Below are 25,905 nucleotides of genomic sequence, written 5' to 3' on the forward strand. Positions count from 1 at the left end.
CACTACGCCGCCCACCTCTCACACGCTGCCCACCTCTCACACTACGCCGCCCACCTCTCACACTATACCGCCCACCTCACACTATACCGCCCACCTCTCACACTATACCGCCCACCTCTCACTCTATACCGCCCACCTCTCACTATACCGCCCACTTCACTCTATACCGCCCACCTCACACTATACCGCCCACCTCTCACTCTATACCGCCCACCCCACTCTATACCGCCCACCTCTCACACTATACCGCCCACCTCTCACACTATACCGCCCACCTTCACTCTATACCGCCCACCTCTCACACTATACCGCCCACCTCTCACACTATACCGCCCACCTCTCACACTATACCGTCCACCTCTCACACTATACCGTCCACCCCCTCACACTATACCGCCCACCTCTCACACTATACCGACACCTCTCACACTATACCGACACCTCTCACTCTATACCGCCCACCTCTCACACCATACCGCCCACCTCTCTCACTATACCGCCCACCTCTCACACTATACCGCCCACCTCTCACACTATACCGCCCACCTCTCACACTATACCGCCCACCTCTCCACACTATACCGCCCACCTCTCACACTATACCGCCCACCTCTCACACTATACCGCCCACCTCTCACACTATACCGCCCACCTCTCCACACACTATACCGCCCACCTCTCACACACTATACCGCCCACCTTCCTCACACCATACCGCCCACCTCTCACACTATACCGCCCACCTCCTCACTCTATACCGCCCACCTCTCACCTATACCGCCCACCTCACACTATACCGCCCATCTCTCACACACTATACCGTCCACCTCTCACACTATACCACCCACCTCTCACACTATACCGCCCACCTCTCACACTCTACCGCCCACCTCTCCACACTATACGGCCCACCTCTCACACTATACCGCCCACCTCTCACACTATACCGCCCACATCTCACACTATACCGCCCACATCTCACACTATACCGCCCACCTCTCACTCTATACCGCCCACCTCCACACTATACCGCCCACCTCTCACACTATACCGCCCACCTCTCACACTATACCGCCCACCTCTCACACTCCCGCCCACCTCTCACACTCTACCGCCCACCTCTCACACTATACCGCCCACCTCTCACACTATACCGCCCATCTCTCACACTATACCGCCCACCTCTCACACTATACCGCCCACCTCTCACACTATACCGCCCATCTCTCACACTATACCGTCCACCTCTCACACTATACCACCCACCTCTCACACTATACCGCCCACCTCTCACACTTATACCGCCCACCTCTCACACTATACCGCCCATCTCTCACACTATACCGCCCACCACACTATACCGCCCACCTCTCACTTATACCGCCCACCACACTATACCGCCCACCTCTCACACTATACCGCCCACCTCTCACACTATACCGCCCACCTTCACACTGTACCGCCCACCTCTCCGTAGTCAGGACCTTCAGAATGAGACAACAGACAGATAAAGAGAGGAGGGGAGACAAGAAGGAGGAAGAGGAAGACAAAAAGGAGGAAGAGGAAGACAAAAAGGAGGAAGAGGAAGACAAAAGGAGAAGAGGAAGATAAAAGGGAGGAAGAGGAAGACAAAAAGGAGGAAGAGGAAGACAAAGGGAGGAAGAGGAAGACAAAAGGAGGAAGAGGAAGACAAAAGGAGGAAGAGGAAGACAAGAAGGAGGAAGAGGAAGACAAAAAAGGAGGAAGAGGAAGACAAAAGGGAGGAAGAGGAAGACAAAAGGAGGAAGAGGAAGACAAAAGGAGGAAGAGAAGACAAAAGGATGAGGAAAACAAGATGGGGAGAGGAAGACACGAAGAGAGGAAGATGAAGACACGAGGGGAGGAAGATACGAAGGGAGGAAGAGGAAGACACGAGGGGAGGAGAAAGAGGAAGACAAGAAGGGAGGAAGAGGAAGACACGAGGAGAGGAGGAAGAGGATGTGTACATCTCGTGGTCATTGCAGGGTGACTGGTGTTCCCTCCTACACTCCCAGCCCTTACACGTTTCACCCCTAGCTCTTACTCCCAGCCCTTTAACCTTTCACCCTCAACCCTTACCCACAACCTCCAGCCCTCATTCTAAGTTAATATTTCAGCTGAGTAATACTGTTGACTACACAGATATTATGCATGATTAAATGTGACCGAGGACTTAACGTGAGACGCCTCAAATCCTGTTTAGTATAGTAACCCCTGAAGCGATAGGTAAAACACGATATATGAACCGAGTATTTGAAGAGGATGGCAATATTTCCTACGATAAGAGGAGATGTGATGATTATACAGAACAGTGAAAGTATAACGGGGAGGGGGGTGGATGAATATGTTGTAACTAGGTCAAGAACACGAGTATACTGGTAATATAACAAGGTGGTGATGGTGGTGGTGTGGTATAATGTTATGGGTATATCCGATAGCATGTCCATAATTAATGAGGTATAACGTAGGGGAGGAAATGGGACAGGATATGGAGGAGAAGGTGAAGGGGCCCTTGAGGGAGGATGATGTGGAAAGAGTATAGATAGTAGGGTTCCCAAGGGAGGGTAGTCGTGTCCTCTTTTCTTTACTGAAGTGACTGAGGTATTGTTACTGTGTGTTGTAACTTTCTCGCCGTAAAGGTTATGAGCCACAACCAAGCAATGCTCCTCTCTGGCAGCCGCACCCATGTTCAGCTGTCTGGCTAAGGGCCACACCCCGGCAGTGCCCCCAGTCGCATTCCAGCAGTGCCCCAGACACACCCCGGCAGTGCCCTAGCTAAAACCCAGAAGTTCCCACAATCGCATTCCAGGAGTGCCCTAGCCACACCCCAACAGTGCCTCACACACCCCATCAGTGCCTCAGCCACACTCCAGCAGTGCCCCAGCTACACCTCAGACAAACCCTAGCAGTGCCCTAGAGTTCTAGACACACCCCAACAGAGCCCCAGCCATCACCCTAACTAGCAGTGGACAACAGTGATCGTTCTCACCAGTGTCCCGGACTGTCTCGTTCTTCTTGCTGGTGATGAAGGACATCACACAGCAGCTCTGAGCCACCTCCTGTTAGTGAGACAACGGGTCAGTTCCTCGTCGCCCCACCCACCCACCCACTCCTTCAATCTCCTGAGGATTAACCCATATTAAAAGTTTGCCGAGGCCAATATCGAGAGAGAGAGAGAGTACCTTGTTCTGCCGAGGTTCACCGCAGTTCCTGTTCTTCATCTCAAGATGCAAATGGAAGTCTGCAACTCGGAGGAAAAGTGTGATCGTGTTTAAGATATTTAAATATAACTAAGAGAGCCCTCTGTTGGTGGGATGGGCAACAGGAGTCTGTAACGGAGGTATACACATGCAATCATGTTTATGATATTGATATATAAAGCATAACAGCCTTCTATTGGTGGGATGGGCAACTAAAAAATGAAACTCGGGAATGTGTGACAGTGTTTATGGTATCAAGATACGACGTGTGAGAGCCCTCTGTTGGTGAGATGGGCAACCTGTTTAGAGTATAAATAAACTGAATAACTTATGAAAACACTCTGTCGGCAAGATAACACGAAATACTGTAACAGAGTGTGTTTGAGGTATTACTCTAAGAGGTGAGAGCCATCTGTTGGCAGGAAAGGCAACGAAAAAGTCTACAACACATTAAGGAAAATGTTGCAGTGTTTGGAGTAATAATATATAACATGTGAGACCTGACGAGAAACGTTTCCTCTCGGGAAGTTATATTAGTTAGCCTTATTCCTGAACGACGCCTGAGAGAACAGGTTACCACTATTCTGCCAGACTTTACCACTACAGTACTTACGATGTTTACCAACGAGTAAATAAACGGGTAAATAAGTATATATTCTAGAAAGGTAGACAATACAATAAATCTTTAATGAACGAACTGGATATAAATGTATACACATGAATCAACTGTCGAGTAAACGAACAGATACACATACATAAAAATAATCATATGAAAGAAGTACAGACATACGTTCTTAAGTAGATATAAAATACATGAAAACTTTTTCCCATTTGATCGAGTTACCGCGTACACAACACACATCACGGAGGTGAAGGGACAAACAGACGGACATAATTTTGACTTCCCCCGCAAGAGGAGACAGGTGGCTTACAACTAACCATAACCACAACAGAAAATCATCCAGCACGGTAGAGCAAATTTGAGACAAATTGCTGGAAGAGAAATGACAAAGATCTTATTTGAGTACCGTCAGGAGTCAAGTAGTCAACAGTACCGTATTCAGGGCCTCGACGCCTATAGCCGGAAGAGGACTTAGGAACACTATCCGGACTCCTTTGTGTATATTTGTGAATCTGATGCTCTGAGCTGTGGACGTGATATCTCGAGAACAAATTGAAGTTATCTTTCGATGTTGTTGAAGCGGAGTAATATAACATCAGCCTACGAGCTCAAAATACCTTTGTTGTTGAAGGTCAGTAATACACTGTAACATCAGCATTTCGTCTTTCTAAGCAAAATGGCAGGAGTTAAATGACCAGGAACGTCTCATTACCTCTCTCAAGTGCAGAGTTTAACGAGGAAAGAATTCGACAAGCTGAAAGTAACGTTACTGTACCTCGATGTTGTTGACGTGTTTGTTGACGGTGGTTCTCAGCTGTTGTAAGACGTGGGGTGCGAGTGTGTATGTGTGTGTAGACCATAATGAAATATCGTGATTTTAATGGAGAAATATGATATAATCACAGTTCTATCCTACTGTGAGGAGTTCTATCATACTACAGTATAAGTTCCATCTCTTATTATTTTGAATTGTTGATGGATTACTGTGATATTTTTTTACTCGTTCAGAAGATCTTAGTTGTCGAAATGCAGCAAATAACATTACATACCGTCTACGTCAGGTACCACAGGAGAGTATAGCCTAACAAGTACCACCTGGCAGTTACACGAGGTACAACCCAGAAGGTGAAGGAGGTACAACCTTTGCGGTACAGTGACCGGGGTAACTGTACCGGGGAAGGGGGCTGACGTCACGCCCCTCTAGATGAACTGTAAGCCAAAACGGTTGAGGTAATACTTTACTTCCTGTACCCGGCCGGATACCACCGCTTTTCCCTTATTATCCGGAATCTTTTTAATACAATGTTGTAATGGCTTGATGATAATGGTGACGACGTGCTCAACATTAGCGACAGGGAACAATAATAAATAAAACCAGTGAAGCTTATGTTTGGCTCATTAGATTAAGATGGCGGAGAAGGAGGAGAGGTTAAACACTTCATACAAGTTTATAAAGCACAACAATAATAACTTAGGAATGTTTTTAATTATCTTATTAAAGTGTAGAAACATAATCAAATCAAATAAATACAGATGTAAATAAGAGATCTTGCTTTGCGGAATTTAGTGTGAAAATTGGCAATAATAGCGACACGAGCAACAGTTTGGATGAAAACTGTACAGAAAAATGCGCTTTGTATTTGATGTCTGTTATTTCCTTTACATTCTTGGTCGTTAATGTTGATGTTATAATGTATTCTAACACTACAACAACTAAGGTCTGTTGTTGATGTTATAATGTATTACTACACTTCAACAACTACAGTTCGTTGTTGATGTTATAATGTATTCCAATTACAACAACTAATAGTCTGTTGTTGATGTTATAATGTATTACCATACTTCAACAACTAAGGTCTGTTGTTGATGTTATAATGTATTATTACACTACAAATGGGTCCAAGGTCTGTTGTTGATGTTATAATGTACAATACACTACAACAACTGGTTACGTCTGTTGATGTTATAATGTATTACTACACTACAACAACCAAGGTCTGTTGTTGATGTTATAATGTATTACTACACTTCAACAACTAAGGTCTGTTGTTGTTATAATGTATTACTACACTACAACAACTAAGGTCTGTTGTTGATGTTATAATGTATTACTACACTACAAATGTCTAAGGTCTGTTGTTGATGTTATAATGTATTCCTACACTACAACAACTAAGGTCTGTTGTTGATGTTATAATGTATTACTACACTTCAACAACTAAGGTCTGTTGTTGATGTTATAATGTATTACTACACTACAACAACTAAGGTCTGTTGTTGATGTTATATACTACACTACAACAACTAAGGTCTGTTGTTGATGTTATAATGTATTACTACACTTCAACAACTAAGGTCTGTTGTTGATGTTATAATGTATTACTACACTACAACAACTAAGGTCTGTTGTTGATGTTATAATGTATTACTACACTACAATAACTAAGGTCTGTTGTTGTTATAATGTATTATAATGTATTACTACACTTCAACAACTAAGGTCTGTTGTTGATGTTATAATGTATTACTACACTACAACAACTAAGGTCTGTTGTTGATGTTATAATGTATTACTACACTTCAACAACGAAGGTCTGTTGTTGATGTTATAATGTATTACTACACTTCAACAACTAAGGTCTGTTGTTGATGTTATAATGTATTACTACACTACAACAACTACGGTCTGTTGTTGATGTTATAATGTATTACTACACTTCAACAACTAAGGTCTGTTGTTGATGTTATAATGTATTACTACACTACAACAACTAAGGTCTGTTGTTGATGTTATAATGTATTACTACACTACAACAACTAAGGTCTGATGTTGATGTTATAATGTATTACTACACTTCAACAACTAAGGTCTGTTGTTGATGTTATAATGTATTACTACACTTCAACAACTAAGGTCTGTTGATGTTATAATGTATTACTACACTTCAACAACTAAGGTCTGTTGTTGATGTTATAATGTATTACTACACTTCAACAACTAAGGTCTGTTGTTGATGTTATAATGTATTACTACACTACAACAACTAAGGTCTGTTGTTGATGTTATAATGTATTACTACACTACAACAACTAAGGTCTGTTGTTGATGTTATAATGTATTACTACACTACAACAACTAAGGTCTGTTGTTGATGTTATAATGTATTACTACACTACAACAACTACGGTCTGTTGTTGATGTTATAATGTATTACTACACTTCAACAACTAAGGTCTGTTGTTGATGTTATAATGTATTACTACACTACAACAACTAAGGTCTGTTGTTGATGTTATAATGTATTACTACACTACAACAACTAAGGTCTGTTGTTGATGTTATAATGTATTACTACACTTCAACAACTAAGGTCTGTTGTTGATGTTATAATGTATTACTACACTTCAACAACTAAGGTCTGTTGTTGTTATAATGTATTACTACACTTCAACAACTAAGGTTTGTTGTTGATGTTATAATGTATTACTACACTACAACAACTAAGGTCTGTTGTTGATGTTATAATGTATTACTACACTTCAACAACTAAGGTCTGTTGTTGATGTTATAATAACCATTACTACACTACAGCAACAACTAAGGTCTGTTGTTGATATTTATAATGTATTACTACACTACAACAACTAAGGTCTGTTGTTGATGTTATAATGTATTACTACACTTCAACAACTAAGGTCTGTTGTTGATGTTATAATGTATTACTACACTACAACAACTAAGGTCTGTTGTTGATGTTATAATGTATTACTACACTACAACAACTAAGGTCTGTTGTTGATGTTATAATGTATTACTACACTACAACAACTAAGGTCTGTTGTTGATGTTATAATGTATTACTACACTTCAACAACTAAGGTCTGTTGTTGATGTTATAATGTATTAATACACTTCAACAACTAAGGTCTGTTGTTGATGTTATAATGTATTACTACACTACAACAACTAAGGTCTGTTGTTGATGTTATAATGTATGACTACACTACAACAACTAAGGTCTGTTGTTGATGTTATAATGTATTACTACACTTCAACAACTACGGTCTGTTGTTGATGTTATAATGTATTACTACACTACAACAACTAAGGTCTGTTGTTGATGTTATAATGTATTACTACACTACAACAACTAAGGTCTGTTGTTGATGTTATAATGTATTACTACACTTCAACAACTGAGGTCTGTTGTTGATGTTATAATGTATTACTACACTACAACAACTAAGGTCTGTTGTTGATGTTATAATGTATTACTACACTTCAACAACTAAGTTCTGTTGTTGATGTTATAATGTATTACTACACTACAACAACTAAGGTCTGTTGTTGATGTTATAATGTATTACTACACTACAACAACTAAGGTCTGTTGTTGATGTTATAATGTATTACTACACTACAACAACTAAGGTCTGTTGTTGATGTTATAATGTATTACTACACTTCAACAACTAAGGTCTGTTGTTGATGTTATAATATGTTACTACACTACAACAACTACGGTCTGTTGTTGATGTTATAATATTACTACACTACAACAACTAAGGTCTGTTGATGTTATATCATATTACTACACAGCAACTAAGGTCTGTTGTTGATGTTGCAATGTATTACTACACTTCAACAACTAAGGTCTATTTGTTGATGTTATAATGCTACTACACTACAACAACTAAGGTCTGTTGTTGATGTTATAATCAATATTACTACACTACAACAACTAAGGTCTGTTGTTGATGTTATAATGTATTACTACAACAACTAGATCTGTTGTTGATGTTATAATGTATTACTACACTACAACAACTAAGGTCTGTTATTGTTGATGTTATAATGTATTACTACACTTCAACAACTAAGGTCTGTTGTTGATGTTATAATAATGTATTACTACACTTCAACAACTAAGGTCTGTTGTTGATGTTATAATGTATTACTACACTATAACAACTAAGGTCTGTTGTTGATGTTATAATGTATTACTACACTTCAACAACTAAGGTCTGTTGTTGATGTTATAATGTATTACTACACTACAACAACTAAGGTCTGTTGTTGATGTTATAATGTATTACTACACTACAACAACTACGGTATTTAGGAGCGTATTCTAGGTCAGTAAATCCGTACAATAATCATTAACATTTAAGAAATAATTTATGTAACAAAATAAAAATGGATAAAATCAATTGAAATATAATACATAGTGAAGTAGATTACTAAACTGAATCAAAATAGTATAACTTTAGTCAGTATCTTGAAGGTAATTACTATCACGAGTCAACATGAGGAGGATATTTTAAATCCAGGAAAGAAAGCCACAGAACATAACCTAACCTATTATATTATTTTAATTGTTAATGGTATTTAAAAACAAATTTCCCTTTTTCCCGTGACTTTATTTCCGTTCGCCGGATATAATACCGCGCTCATTGACTCCATCTCATCAATAGTGTCAAGTTATTCTGTATTATATTACTACACGTATATCGGCAGTAATAAACAAAATAAACACCAAAACATGTATTATTATTATTTATTAAAAGTCATCAACAATAAAGTCATCAACTCAAAGATAAAGAGACATATATACTGTACAATACTTGACCAGATGTTGCTTTATTTACCTAGTAGTGTTTGAAGACTTAAAGAGGGATGTGTTGCAGAGCGCCTCAAGAGAGTACTACAAGGTCTTCCATGTTAAACTATAACGCATGATTCGAGGGTCAAGGTGATGGGAGAGAGAGAGGGATGATGAAGGAGAGGGAGAAGGAGGGAGCGGGGGATGATGAGGGAGGGGGAGAAGGAGGAAGGGGAGATGAGGAGGGAGGGGATAATGAGGGAGGGGGAAAGGGAAGAGGGAGAGAGAGATGAATCACGACACTATCTTTTTTTTTTTACTCCTCCTTCCCTCCCTCGACTCTTGGGATTGAATTTCAGTTTTTATCGTCTCCAGAGAGAAAATGTTGGAGATGACTTCGTAGACACACAAAGTGAAACGCGATTCCAGACAATAAATACACCGGGAACTACTGTAGATTCTGAATGCTGTTCCTCCAGTACTTTGGTCAGATTCCAGAGTATAGCTTCTTGTTACCTTAAGAGTTCTGTTACAGTGACATCTTAAAGTGGATAATTACAGCCCTTGGGGGAGGGGGGGGGTGGGGGGGGCGCTATCACCTCTCTTATTTTCACTATCAACAATTGTGAAATGTCCGGACGTTCAGAGATGACACTTACTGTTCAGGATGGAGACCTCTGACAACACGCTGGTTGATGCACTGATGCTCTCCACGGTTTAAAAGGCGGAACAGTGCAAGCTCTATACACCTTAGTCCCCTGGTTACTGTTATGAGTCATGATTATCTTGTGTGTGGGGGAGTTGTGGTTCTAGTAGTGTGGGGGAGTTGTGGTCCTAGTAGTGTGGGGGAGTTGTGGTCCTAGTAGTGTGGGTGAGTTGTGGTCCTAGTAGTGTGGGGGAGTTGTGGTCCTAGTAGTGTGGGTGAGTTGTGGTCCTAGTAGTGTGGGGGAGTTGTGGTTCTAGTAGTGTGGGGGAGTTGTGGTCCTAGTAGTGTGGGGGAGTTGTGGTCCTAGTAGTGTGGGTGAGTTGTGGTCCTAGTAGTGTGGGGGAGTTGTGGTCCTAGTAGTGTGGGTGAGTTGTGGTCCTAGTAGTGTGGGTGAGTTGTGGTCCTAGTAATGTGGGTAATGCTCCAAGAACAACAATGGTGTCTGGGACTCTCAAATATCATGAGCATCTGTCCTATTGTTCACTTGTTCCTGTCATGAGGAGAAAACCTGATAATTGTGTTATTTTATTATTAATTTTCCTCCCCAGATGGAGATGAAAGAGCACTCGCCGCTACTTAAGTCTGATTGCAAATTCGATTGAGGATTTTTGAGCCATAATTTGAATGAATCATTTGATGGCGACTTTAACCTTGGCCAAATAGATTGGACTGACCTTACGGGTAACTCAGAATCAGAGGATTTTCTCAAAACGATCCAGGACTGTTTCCTAAGTCAACATATAACCGAACCCACCCGGGGTAGTAATATACTCGATTTAGTTCTGTTGAACAGAGAAAACCTCATTAGCAATGTCGAGGTAGGGAATGAACTTGCAAACAGCGATCACAAAGAAATTAGATTCCTGTTAGATTTTCAGGGCAGACGTAAGGAAAATTCCACTAAAGTACCAGATTTCAGAAGGGCAAACTTTGACAGTTTAAAGAGGCAGCTGAGAGAAGGGGTGTCGCGCTTGGGCGTGAACCTGACAGATGACACAGACCTGATAACGAGATCTGAGATAGCCGAGTTCCACGACAATTTAAATAATGAGTTACTTAATGCACAAAGGCAGAACATACCATACAAAAAACTCAGATCAGACAACAATGACCATAAATGGATAAATAATTATTTAAAAAACATCATTGGACAAAGGAAGGCTATAGGTAGAAGGATAAATCATGACGAAATTTACCTCCAGGATTATTATAAGGTATTGGCGAGTAGGGTTAAAACCGAGATAAGGAAAGCCAAGAGGAATAATGAGGTAAGGATAGCAAGGGAGGCGAAGACAAACCCCATAGGATTCGATCAAATGTATCAAACTAAAACGCGAGTAAAGATTGGACCAATACGGTCAGATACCGGCGAGCTCACTGACAACGACGGAGAAATGAGCAATAATTTGAATAAATATTTTTCAACAGTTTTCACCACCGAAAATGTAAACATGATACCCGAGGCACCGAATCTATTCAGAGATAGTGAAGAAAACAAATTAAGCGAGATAGTAGTGACTAGTAGCGATGTTAGTAAGCAAATAGACAAACTAAAGCCTAATAAGTCACCTGGTCCCGATGAGATATTTGCATTTGCCAGAGTATTAAAGGAATGTAAGGAAGAGCTTAGTATGCCCTTAGCAAAGTTGTTTAACATGTCCATAAATACAGGTGTAGTACCAGAATCCTGGAGGATAGCGAATGTAATACCGATTTTCAAGAAGGGGGATAGATCACTATCCTCTAACTACCGCCCAATCAGCCTAACATCAATAGTAGGCAAATTACTTGAATCAATCATTTCAAACTCTATTCGAAACCACCTGGAAAAGCACAAGTTGATCAATGATTCCCAACATGGCTTCACAAGCGGGCGTTCATGTCTAACTAATCTATTAACATTATTTTCATCAGTTTTCGAATCGGTGGACGAAGGGCACAATTATGATGTGGTATATCTCGACTTTAGCAAAGCCTTCGACAGAGTCCCCCACGAAAGACTAATTAGAAAGGTAGAAGCACATGGCATCAAAGGTAATATCCTTAAATGGATTAGAGCATGGTTACAGGACAGGAAACAGCGCGTGAGCATTAACGGCACTAAGTCCCATTGGAGCAACGTCACTAGTGGAGTTCCCCAGGGCTCAGTACTTGGACCATTATTACTTATTATATACATAAACGGCATAGATATCGGCATAGACAGCAACATAAGTAAATTTGCTGATAACACTAAAATAGGACGTGTTATTAAAACTGACGAGGACTCCGCAAAACTACAGGAAGATCTAAACAAATTTTTCGAATGGTCTGAAAAATGGCAGATGAAATTCAACGTAGACAAATGTAAAGTACTCAGTATAGGAGATGTAAACAGGGAAACCAGATACCAGATGAACAACGATGCCATAGAGAAATCCGACTGCGAGAGAGATTTAGGAGTAATGATAAGTAGGACCTTAAGCCAAGTAAACAATGTGTTTTTGCTCGTACAAGGCTAATAAAGTACTTGGGTTCATACAAAGGAGTGTTAGTTACAAGACTAGCGAGGTCATCCTAAAACTGCATCTTGCGTTTGTAAGACCACACCTGGATTACGCAGTTCAGTTCTGGTCACCGTATTACAGAATGGATATAGAATCCTTGGAAAGAATTCAGAGGAGAATGACAAGACTAATCCCGGGCATTAGGAACCTTGAGTATAGAGACAGGTTAAAGCATCTTAATTTGCACTCCCTCGAGAGACGTAGAGCGAGGGGCGACCTGATAGAGGTGTATAAGTGGAAGTCAGGGCTAAACAAAGGGACATTACAAAGGTACTCAAACTATCCAACCAGGAGCGAACTCGTAACAATGGTTTTAAATTAGACAAATTTAGATTTAGGCGCGAAATAGGTAAACACTGGTTTGGAAACAGAGTAGTGGATGAATGGAACAAGTTACCAAATATCATCATTAACTCGAATATGCTGGATAGCTTCAAACATAGGTTGGATGCTCATATGAGCAATAGGGGTTGGGTGTAAACGGGACTGCCCAGTGTGGGCCAATAGGCCCGCTGCAGTTTCCTCCATTCTTATGTTCTTATGTTTTGTTTCTGAAGTTAAAAGTAATTATTTTTTTATACTATATGGTTCTTGTCATTCCTCACCACCTGTCATTGATTATGGCCACACAGCAGAGCAGACAGTAATACATGCCATAATCTAGACCCAATATGGAGATGATGGGCGCCACAAGACAGCACACAATGGCTCGGGTGTGTTTTCATTAAGGTAGGACATTATGTTTCGGTTACCTTGTGAAAATTACTCGACCTGTACTTATACTTGTGTTCTTACTAAGATAACTGTTCACTGTATGCTGGTTAAGATGGTGTACCGAGTGTGTAAGAAATTATGTTTATTATACATTAACGTTATAGAGGATGTGTTTATAGCCGAGCATCATGCCAAGAGGCGGGTCACTCACTAGCTGCTGAGTGTTGGGAATCAGGGGACAACAGCTTCCTGGGTGGGTGTGTGTGTGTGTGTGTGTGTGTGTGTGTGTGTGTGTGTGTGTGTGTGTAATAATAATAATAATAATAATAATAATATAATAATAATAATAATAATAATAATAATAATAATATATAATAATAATAATAATAATAATAATAATAATAATAATAATAATAATAATAATAATAATAATAATAAACATTTTACTGAAAAAGTTCGGCAGGTTAGGTGTGTGTGTGTGTGTGTGTGTGTGTGTGTGTGTGTTACGGAGAAAATGACATCAGACGTTTCAAATTTATGAAATCTATTAAAGGTACAGGAATGTTAGGGTTAGAGAGTGAATGTTACACTCCGAGCAGAGGGAGGGTGTCGGAGTCGATCTACTTAACACTTCCAGGGAGGCCCCCAATCCTGCCCGGCGCCAGCTTTTGTGTGTTCATCAGGAGATAATGAGGAGTGTGTGTGTGTGTGTGTGTGTAATTTTTGTCCTCTATTCACGGGGTGGGAGGCGGCCGGAAGTGACCAATTACAAGCATCCTCACTATTCCTGAGCCGCGGGGTGGAGGGCGTGCCGGGTTCAATGTATGCCTTTCATTTGGGTTAGAGCGACGCGAGAGAGGAATCGACAACACACGATAGCGTTTCATTCATGAGTTCCCTGCCAACAATCAAAATGTATATAATTATAACAGCAAAGAAGAAAAAACGAGATCAGAAATCTTATTGGAGGCTGAAATGAAAATGCGAACGTGAACGAAACAAAAAGAAGTCGACGCAACTAAGCGGAGTGCGGGCGGACAGTGTGGCTGGGCATCTCTGCAGCTTTGTTTTGGGTGCGCCGCGGGCCACGGGCTGCAGGGAGTTAATCTTCGTGCCAGAATTATGGAGCACTAAATCTCTCTCCCGTGCCAGGCCATTGTGACCCTAGATCCCCGGTGCCATTGAGTTTTTATTAGCATCAACCACGTGCCACAACTTAGCGGTTTGTGTTATTCAAGACTGGAAGGGCGGAGAATAGTTGGTGTAAGAATGGTTGCGTGGTGTGTGTAGCTCCCGTGCCGCCGTGCTTACTTTTATATTGCGGGGTGTTATAAGGCTGGGATTTACTTGGCAAGGGGCATGGCGCTTGGCTTGATATGGCTCTGGAGACAGGAGAGGAAGGTAAAGGCAACAAGTCTCACGAAGACCAGCGATTTGAACCCGACTGCGGACTTGAAGGAGGGAGGGACCGGTCTTACAAGTGTGTTCCTCAGCACACGGAACTATGTGAGAGTGCCCTTCCTGCTGGTATGTGTGGCCTCAGGTACGCTACTACACACTCGCCATACCGGCACTGCTATACTCTCCCTACAGTAATAGACTTGCATATCTGATCACCTGAAGAATCTCCACCCCAGTTTAATTCACTTAAAGATTAACCTCCCTAACGCCAATCTAACCTAACCTAACCTCATCTCCCCAAATAGTGTAATTAGGGTCGTCAACCTAAATGTAAAATAAGTTGGGGGGGGTTACTCTTCAGGTGATACTCTTTCCTTATAGTATCAAGGTTACAGGGGTTTGTTTATACTGTAAGTCTATGAAAAACTCTAAACTTGTGTCTACATCAATATCTCACCGTGGGTGTGTGGTACAGCCTATCATAACTGGGGGTCTAATCTCAAACTGTGTTGATATTCGAGAGACGACAAGACAACCACAGGGCGAAGCTAGAGGTTATATACAGACTATACTGTAGACTACAGAGCCTCGAGTTTATGTAGATATGCTATTGAGCCGCCATATTTACTGTAGTCAAGCAAAGGGCGAATATCTGAATACACACTCAGGCGCCTTCGATCAAAATACTCGTAAATATCATAAATAAACTTATAATTCAATGATACAAAAAAATATCTTTGGTTAAAATTAATAAATAAATAAACGCGCATCATCTTTCCACGCGCACCCTACATGGAAGAGGAGTCTCAGAGCTCACGTACTATTGATACTCGCTACCAACACACTCCACGGGCTTACTGAGATACTGGCCAGATGAAGCCATTTACAACCTACACCCACAGCTCGAGTGTCAGCTGATCAAATATCAGCTGGTCGAGGGTCAGCTGTTGAGTGTCACCTGTTTATAAACCTTGGTGCTGATGGCTATGCAAATAAAAAACCTGACTTGCCCCGCCAATGTTCCCAAGCCATCGTAAATTACTACAATTATCTCCCTTCCCACTCCTTGGCGCTAGTGAAAACAGGTAGAGTGGCCGCTAATTACCACAAAGCCCGGGACGGACACTGGGGACGTTCATCATCACCCCACTACCACAGACGAGCCAATTGGCAGCCCAAACGAACAGTGAGTGTGTGTGTGTTCCTCTCCGCCAGTATATCTGCTCAGGTTACCGCCCTTACCCAGAGCTCATCACGGCACCCAAATGGCACTGTCCTCATCTCCTTTAGGCGTTGTGCTTGTTAAATACCCTCTTTGTTAGTCATGTTTACGAGCTCACTAGCCAGCCCAGACTCGTGAGTGCCGCGCGCACGTGATTATGTGCAATTGTGCATGCCCGAGTCGTAGAGCGAGTGGTATCAAAATTTTAAGAAAGTTTACCCTACGGCAGAAATTCAAATGCGACGTTTTCTATGATTAAATAGTTTTCTACTCTATGGCGTGAGATGTGGGTCACCCTCGTTTAGAAAATACATTTGTAGAAATAAAATATTCTTCGATAGTTTTTTTTGCAGACTGGATTATTAACTGTGCAAATTTACTCCCACATGTGAACGGTAATCGCAAAATACACAGCCTTAGCACACACAAGGTCGATTTTGCCACATTACATACACAGTGCACAATGACTCATGTAACTACTAATATAATATACGCGTCTAAAGGCCTTGGTTGTTGACGTGCATTAATGTATTGTAACATACAGTAAACGTTTCAGAAAAATGACCGAAGACCATTTATTATTGCCATGTCAGTTACAGTACGACGGTCTCACGATGATATCCAGCAGCCATTCTCCTCATCAATCTGTCTTCCTGTCAACCCTTTCCTTGGCAGTATCTTGTCACATCTACTCACCAAAAAGGATAGTCGTTCATATTATATTATTCAGGAAAATATTGACCAGATTCATGTCACATTTTACAAGAGTTCTAAACTGCAGGTCAGAAAACGCCGCATCCAGTTATCTCCTGAGTCATGGGAGGGATTCTGACGTGGTTTTGATCGCTGCTTGAATAATAATAATAATATTTAAGTTAGAAGTAATTTTTAACGTAAGAATCTTTGAGAATCGTTCCTTACAGATTTGTTAGGTTAAGGGGAGTTGTTATGAGGGACACACGTCACTTCCCTGCCTCGGGTAAGATTAAGATGCAGGAGATAGTTGTGCAGCTGTGGGTTTGGGCGAGTGTTGTTAATTAGGCGGTGCAGCGGGCGTCTGTGGTCCACCCCATGGGAGGCGAGAGAGCTGCCTACCCTGGTGTTGATGCCAGAGTGTGTGCTGACTCAACAAGCTGCAGGCTCGGGAAAAACACTATGCAAAATATTTAAAATGTAATCATATCGTTTAAGGTTTCAATTAATTTGTTTTCATTGTAATTGTTGGTGAATAACATAACTGCATGATTGGTAAAGGTCACCAACACCGATAATATTCCTTTAAATCACAAAACTATTTACTTTTTACTATATACACAGAGAAAAACTATCCCAGCTCACCTTAGCCAAACCTATCCATTCATCACAAGATTAGCTTTGACCGGTTCGTTTGGCCCTGAAAAATATATGATATAGTGATGACGTGTATGGCACTTATCCAACACATAGTATGTCTTACTCGTGCACCAGGTGTTGATGCTATAATGTATTAATACGCTTTACCGCCACCTAGTGTGTCACGCAGTGGTAGGTGTAACGTTGAGAGTCAATAAGATAGAGAGGTGACTTCCTACCGCCAAGTAACTTTTGTTTAATGGTTGTCTATTTCTAATGTAAAACAAAATCAGCCAGGTCACACTCTTACACCACACTTCTATACCACACTCTTACACCACACTTCTATACCACACTCTTACACCACACTCCTACACCACACTCTTACACCACACTCTTACACCATACTCTTACACCACACTTCTATACCACACTCTTACACCACACTTCTATACCACACTTTTACACCACACTCCTACATCACACTCTTACATCACACTCTTACACCACACTCTTACACAGCGTTCTCACACCACACTCCTACACCACACTCCTACACCACACACTCCTACACCACACACTCCTACACCACACACTCCTACACCACACACTCCTACACCACACACTCCTACACCACACACTCCTACACCACACACTCCTACACCAGCGTTCTCACACCACACTCCTACACCACACTCCTACACCACACACTCACACAGCCACACCACACCTACTCACACTACACCACACACTCCTACACCACACACTCCTTGGGGGCCATATCATAATGCATTTATCTACTTGTTGATACTTACAATTATATTAAGTACAGTCCCCTTCACTAGTGCGTTTACAGGGGCTCGTCATATAAACATTCCACAAAACATTATCGTTGAGATATTTGTTTTAATATTGATTTACTTTGATTCCATAATATGTTTACTATTGCGAGTTTCCTTCTGTCGAATGCCACACTGCACAAAACCTGACGAGCCCCTGTAAACACATTAGTGAAGTGAACTGTACATACACGTATTTCATCCCTCATAGCTCACCCTTATGTGTACGTCAACGATTAGAACATAGAAACAACATCATTACAAGACAGTGTAGTGCCTCTTGGCTTATCTTGACCGTAGACAGAAAGAAACAAGAATTATTACAAGACAAACTGACCTGAAGGTGAAAGTTTATCTTGCCTAAGCTTTAATGTTTGTTGTCTAGTGTAGAAACTGACCTTGTGTTGTGTGCCTGACGACCCTATAGCTCTTGAAGGTCATAATACTTGATAACACCAAGAGAGAGAGAGAGAGAAAGAGAGAGAGAGAGAGAGAGAATGTGATCTCATATGCAAATTCTAGCCTTCACAATATTATTAAAAGTAACGAGCTTCATATAATAAATTCTTCAATCAGACAGACGGACGGACGGACAGACGGTCGCACAGAGAATGCACTAAACACTTTACTGCCCCCTGCTGGTGGCTGGTGTGGCCCTCTGCTGGTGGTGGTGTGGCCCCCTGCTGATGGTGTGGCCCCCTGCTGATGATGGTGTGGCCCCCTGCTGATGATGATGGTGTGGCGGATGATGGTGTGGGATGATGATGCCCCTGCGGATGATGGTGGGCCCCTGCGGTGGTGTTGGTGGTGGAGTGGCCCCTGCTGATGGAGGTGTGGGCCCCTGCTGGTGGTGGTGTGGCACCCTGGTGATGGGGGGGTGTGGCCCCTGGTGATGGTGGAGGTGGCCCCTGGTGATGGTGGTGGGGTCCCCTGCTGATGATGGTGCGGCCCCTGTTGATGATGGTGTGACACGTGGTGTGGCCCCTGTTGGCGGTGGTGTGCCCCCTGCTGGTGGTGGTGCGGTTCCCTGCTGGTGGTGGTGTGGGCCCCTGATGGTGGTGGTGGTGCCCCTGATGGTGGTGGTGTAGGCTCTGCTGGTGGTGGTGTGGCCCCTGCTGGTGGTGGTGTGCCCTTGCTGATGGACGTGTGTGCCCCTGCCTGTGGTGGTGTGGCCTCCTGCTGGTGGTGGTGTGCCCTGCTGGTGGTGGTGTGGCCCCCTGCTGGTGGTGGCCCTGCTGATGGACGTGTGGGCCCCTGATGGTGGTGGTGTAGGCCCCTGCAGATGAAGATGTGGCCCCCTGCTGATGTACGTGTGGCCCCCTGCTGGTAGTGGTGTGGGCATAGAAACACTCAGTTGTGTGTGGAGCTCTGAGGTAGGTGGAGGAGAGGGGCGTTTGGCCATCACCTGTGGGCGCGTTAATTAGTAGTTCAACAGGTGCCCCACCCACTTCTGCTGCTCCTCACCTCACAACACACGCCCCTGCTGCCTCCTCACCTCACAACACACGCCCCTGATGCCTCCTCACCTCACAACACACACCCCTGCTGCCTCCTCACCCTCACAATAAACACCCCTGCTGCCTCCTCACCACACACACACTCTGTTGCTCCTCACCACAACACACACGCCCCTGCTGCCTCCTCACCTCACAACACACACTGTTGCTCCTCCCCTCACGACACACACTCTGCTACTCCTCGCCTCAACACACACCCCTTGCTACCTCCTCACCTCACAACACGTTTCAATAAGTCGAGTTTAGATTCATAAAGATTTGTACGTTATAAAGTTTACCTAACTACAGACTTTAGTGATGTACGAAAGCATCTAAGTGACTGACTTATATTAAAACACAAGAAAAATTACTAAAAATTACACTAAAAACATACGAAGACTTTAATATGACTATGTACTTTATCTAGTTACATTAGGAGACAAAATCAATGTACCGAATATTTGTAAACACGACTCTGGCAGCTCGAGATTCACCACCAGTCACTTACTTGTACATTGCTGCAATAGCTACAGAAACACCCCCCCCCCCCCAACATCACCCTGCACGTATTGTCAAGTTATATCTCTTTATAACTTAATTTTTTATTGTCTTGTGTAATTACCAAAATAGTGGAGCTTATAGGTGTTAGCTGTTGAAGTGCAGAAAAACATAATAGATTCGGTATCATACGAGGCTTCTTATTTACTTAATAGTGCGTAAAGTTGACACCAGGGCGTCTTAAGTGTTATTTCTGTACCTTACAATATTGTACCGTTCATTATGTTATATATTTATCTAATTATTAATTATTATTATTATTATTATTATTATTATTATTATTACCATTACTATTATTATTATTATTATTATTATTATCATCATTACTATTATTATTATCATTCATAATAGTAGTGAGTATAGTAGTAGTACAGTATGTGTCCACCAGGTGCCGTGTGGGGGATCATATCCCTGTCTCTCCCCCCCCCACCCCCCCGGCAGCAGCTGACTGACGCAGTTCTCTTTCTGATCCTTTTTTTTTTCTCTCTACCAACACAAAAAGACGATGACGCCGACACACTGCCTCATAAAGGTGATAGTGGTTGAAGGACGATTATCCCACTGGACGATGTACCCACTACCTCAAGAAAAGAAATATTGGAGGAAAACGTACTGTGAACTGCATAATAACCTGCGAACTCGTACACACACACACACACACACACACCGGATGTGACCACAACTCCGCCTTGTCTACCGTAAGGATACAGGCAGATACGGGGACCGGACGCCTCTCGCTCGGCCTGCCTGACGTGTTCCTGGGGAGGGGGAAGGGCTTGTCCTGTCTCTGCTGGGGTGGGGGGGGGATTAGGGAGACGCGAAAAAGAGGGAGGAGGGGATAAAAAGAATAGTTGAGGGATGAGGGACATGAAGAGAGGAGGAGGAGGGATTGGAGTGACGGAAGTGGCGTGGGAGGGGACGGGACCCCAGTCAAGGATGGATGGGGAGAGAGATGGGATTGGTGGAGCAAAGAAGAATGGGGAAGGGCGTGGAGGGGTGTGCGGGACACAGGGGTGAGGAGGAGGGTGAGGATTGGTTGAGGGAAGGAACGCTGGAGAGAGAGAGAGAGAGAGAGAGAGAGAGTGTGTGTGTGTGTGTGTGTGTGTGTGTGTGTGTTTTGTGTGTCCCTAGGTATCAACAACAAAAGGTCTTGGAACACGTAGCCAACACTCAACCAGTTAATTCACTTGACAACAACAACTATCCACCATTGAGGTTATAAATATCTCTGCTTTGGTAAGTTGTATTGTTGTTGTTGTCATGTCGGGTATTTTTGTGCCTCAACAATTAAGTAATGTAGTTCATACACTAGACAACAACAATTAATATATATGAGCTTGAAGTTGACCATAACACCAGCACACTTCCCAGTAAGGTTGGAACTTTCATTTTATACAGATCAACACACAAACTTCATTAAATTAGTAATCAATAGATGAATTAATGAATAATCATAAAGATGAATTAATGAATAATCATAAAGATGAATTATTGAATAATTAATTAGATGAATAAGAGTCACGTGAAGGACTCATCTGTGTCGTCATAAAGAACTAAGGTCGCCAGGCTGCCAGAAATGGTCAGTGCGGAACCTTCTTGGTAACTGTGACCTTCAGTTAAAGGCTACTACACCATTTATTTTATACAAAGTTACATTAAATTCCATCAATGTTGACGTGAACACACACACTGCTACTTTGCTGTCACTCGGAATAAAGTATGACGATCATCCAGCTATGACACAATGATATGAGTTATTAAGGATGTCACCTAGGTTGGTGAGCTCTGGGGTGACTCGAGAGGCCGATACGGGACCGGCAAAGCATAAAGATAATTTTAACGAAATGACAAGAAATCAGACAATGCTTCTACTGTGTATTAAAAGATGGTGACGTAATTAATGTTATTTTGATATACAGTATCATTAGGCTTATCAAAGAGCGAATATCTTAATTACGTTTACATTTTCCCGGGAATACAAAAAATAATGCTTCATGCTCTTCCTGTAATGATAAGAACATAATGAGCCGACAGATATGAAACAATCCATATTGTTACCGCAAGCAGTACATAATTATGATGACATATAAACAAATGTTATGTTAGGCTGTAACTCACAACGTAGAGTGTTGAGATGGTTGAAGATGAGAGGCCCAGAAGGAGGTTGGAGGGTGTGAAGGGAGTTTGTTTATGTATAATTATAATCACCTGACTCAGCCATAGCTGACCAGCCAAGGGGCCAGGCTATAGGGTGGGCATTTCAGTATACCTACCCATATCTTAGAGTCAACACCTACCCTGGCTTCTCTCTAGACTTTCAACACGTAAGTTTAACTAGTACTTATTGTGTACACAGGTAGACTGTGTCATTGTTTTTGTGTTAAGATTAGACTAATGACAAAGCCATATATATTGGATTAAACATTTATGTAAGAGTGCCTATGTATGACTTATTTGAAATACTAAATGAATTGTATTCAACAGGTTTGACCGAATTATAATGTTCGTGTACGACGTGAGAAGTATTATTCACCCTCTAACCGTCTCATTGGCGGTTACACATTTATTTATGACAATAGAAAATAAGATTTGCTTCGCAGCAACTAAAAGATCAAACATGAATCATTACGATAAAAATAACACTGAGCGAATCTTAAGACCAAGATAGTGTTTTGTAAGACTCACGTTATGTGTGTGTGTGTGTGTGTGTGTGTGTGTGTGGCCACCCTATTCCACACACTTCCTGTACATTAAGTACATCCACCCATCACCCTTCATCATAACTCCCCAGGATCGCTCTCTCCCTCTCCTATCTATCTATCTATTTACCTATCTATATTTATATCTATCTATAATCTCTCTTTTTCTCTTTCTCCTTCTCTGTGTCTCTCATCATTGTCTCATGAAAAATTAGGACCTAGGAAATTCTCATCGTCTAAACTGAAAAAATTACCCTGACACTGCCTTCATCCTTGACGATAAGCTAAACTACCTCGTCACAAGACAGCCAGTGATCTCTCTAGCCCGACATTAGCCAAGTATGTAATTAAAATCTACATACCACTTATCAAGATTAATATCCTCGTTAGCTATTTAAATTGTTGTTTCAGTGTAGTTGCCTCTGTTGACAGGGTCTATGAGTTAAGTTTATCAAGAATTAGTTTATCTACTTGACAACAACTTCCACCAAAAGAGATATGGCCTAAATTCTTTATTTTAGTGATTTAAATGTTATGAATTGAATGTGATTTAACAGTAAAGGTATTTTTTTCAAGCACCGTTTATAATTGTCTCTTAAGAGTAAACATCGTTAGGAATGTACAAGTATTTATATGTTATCGACTAAAGTCATTATGTATACAATATTGTTAGTGTGTATTTTTATGTATGAACATCTAAGAACTTTTCAACACGTATACAAATCACTGTAAATACAACAAAGCAAAAATGCAATAAAATGTATCTCTGGTTATAAAGAAAAGGAATTTGCTTTAGTGTCGTTACCCCGCTGAGCTACAAGGAAAATTTTACCCCCGCTTATCATGATAATAATGGTTTAATGATAACATCTGAGTAACACAAGTAAGGGAATTAAAGCTAATGGGTATGTTGAATGAGGCTCCAAGCTTAACCACATGAACAAGCTGTACCACAAAAACCTAAGTAATGCCACAAGAATAAAAACATGACTTAAAACACATGAACAAAGACCTAAGTTATACCACATGAACAAAGTCCTAAGTTATACCACATGAACAAAAACCTAAATTATACCACATGAACAAAACTGTACCACAAAGATCTAAGTTATACCACATGAACAAAAACCTAAGTTATACCACATGAACAAAAACCTAAGTTACACCACTTGAACAAAAACCTAAATTATACCACATGAACAAAAACCTAAGTTATACCACATGAACAAAACTGTACCACAAAGACCTAAGTTATACCACATGAACAAAGCCTAACCTAAGTTACGTGGAAGGGGAGTCAGCAATGTTATTAATAGCGGCGGCAGGACACCCGGATGTTGGGCGCGGCGGACTGTGGTAGGGCAGGTCCGCCACACAGCCCAGGCACGAGGATAATACTGATACCGGACAAGCACAGAAGAGAGAGAGAGAGAGAGAGAGAGAGAGAGAGAGAGAGAGAGAGAGAGAGATATGTGGAGATAAATTTATGGATAATGGATAGATAGGTCAGATAAAGGACGTATAGATGGATAGATAAATAGATATATTTAACAAAATCGTCAGACAAGTAAAGAATGGTTTAACATATACAGTATAAATAAACAAACAATTACAAACATAAAGTCTAAGAAAAATAAGACTGTGTATCTCATCTGTACCTGGACAAGATGGAGTGAATCAAGTGAAGAACGATAATCACATCATAACGATAAGATCAGAAAGAACCCTAAATCAGGCTTCATAAGGACTAGATACATCGCACTAGTCCTCCGTCTTTAGTATATTAACTAGGCTAGTGATCACAATCTCCCAAAACGTGACAGAAGAGCTTGTAGTGGCCAAATGCCTCAAGTAGGAGCCACATACAACTGAATATTTACACGAAATACCAGAGAAAAATATCCACAATTATTGAATAGATATCAACAAACTACTTAATATTAATACAAACACATCAACTAACAACAGCACACAAACAAACAAAGGCAGTACTCACGATAGCCATTCTTAGCGAGGACTATCATGCGAGAATGGCGGAGTATACTTAGGTTCTGCACCACCAGGCTCTGAGGATAGGTTGTTCTGAGATCCTCTGTTGACAGTTCGGGCCTTTGACAGTCCTCTAGGATGAATGTGTGGAGAGAATTCCCGGTGCACAGAGTCACCTGTGTTAGTCCTGCGGTCATGGTAGTGTTGGGGTCATGGTAGAGCTGGGGTAATGGTGCTGCTGAGGTCATGGTGCTGCTGGGGTCATGGTAGTGCTGGGGTCATGGTACTGGGGTGCTGGTGGGGTTATTGTGCTCTTTGGGTCATAGTACTGCTGGGGTCATGGTGCTGGTGGGGTCATGGTGCTGGTGGGTCATGGTGCTGCTGGGGTCATATGGTGCTGCTGGGGTCATTAGTGCTGGGGTCATGGTGTTGCTGGGGTCATGGTGTTGCTGGGGTCATGGTAGTGCTAGAAGTGCTGGGATTATGTGGTCATGTTGGTGCTGGTCATGGTGGTACTGGGGTTGTTGTGCTGGGTCATGGTGGTGCTGTGTATTGGGTCGCATGGTGCAGCTGGTGCTGGGGTCGACGGTAGTGCTGGGGTCATGGTGCTGGTCTTGGTGGTGCTCATGGTGGTCCTGTGGTGGTGCTGGGTCATGGTGGGGTCATGGTGGTGCTGGGGTCATGGTGGTGCTGGGGTCATGGTGGTGCTCTGGGGTCATGTGTGTGCTGGGGTCATGGTGGTGCTGGGGTCTGTGACTGGTCGTGATCTCGGTTCATGGTGATGCTCGGTTCATGGTAGTCTTGGGGTCATAGTGCTGGGGTCACATGGTGGTACTGGTCATGGTGGTACTGGGTCATGGTGTGTAGTACGGGGTCTTATCCGGGTCATGGTGGTACTGGGGTCATGGTGGTGCTGGTCATGAGTGGTACTGGTCTGTACTAAGGTCGGTGATGTCAGTT

General features: G+C 42.2%; 1 protein-coding gene across 1 annotated transcript in view; it reads right to left on the minus strand.

Annotated features, from left to right (window-relative positions):
* LOC121878023 overlaps window positions 1-24,996 on the minus strand; it is a 41,309-nt gene extending 16,313 nt beyond the window's left edge. The window contains exon 1 of the mRNA XM_042383979.1: window positions 24,953-24,996. Coding sequence (XP_042239913.1) covers window positions 24,953-24,980 — 28 coding nt within the window. The 5' untranslated portion in view covers window positions 24,981-24,996. The remainder of the gene's footprint in view (window positions 1-24,952) is intronic.
* Window positions 24,997-25,905: the final 909 nt, after the last annotated feature.

This window comes from Homarus americanus, unplaced genomic scaffold (assembly GCF_018991925.1).
Source record: "Homarus americanus isolate GMGI-L3 unplaced genomic scaffold, GMGI_Hamer_2.0 scaffold40244, whole genome shotgun sequence".
In the NCBI taxonomy this organism is placed as follows: Eukaryota; Metazoa; Arthropoda; class Malacostraca; order Decapoda; family Nephropidae; genus Homarus; species Homarus americanus.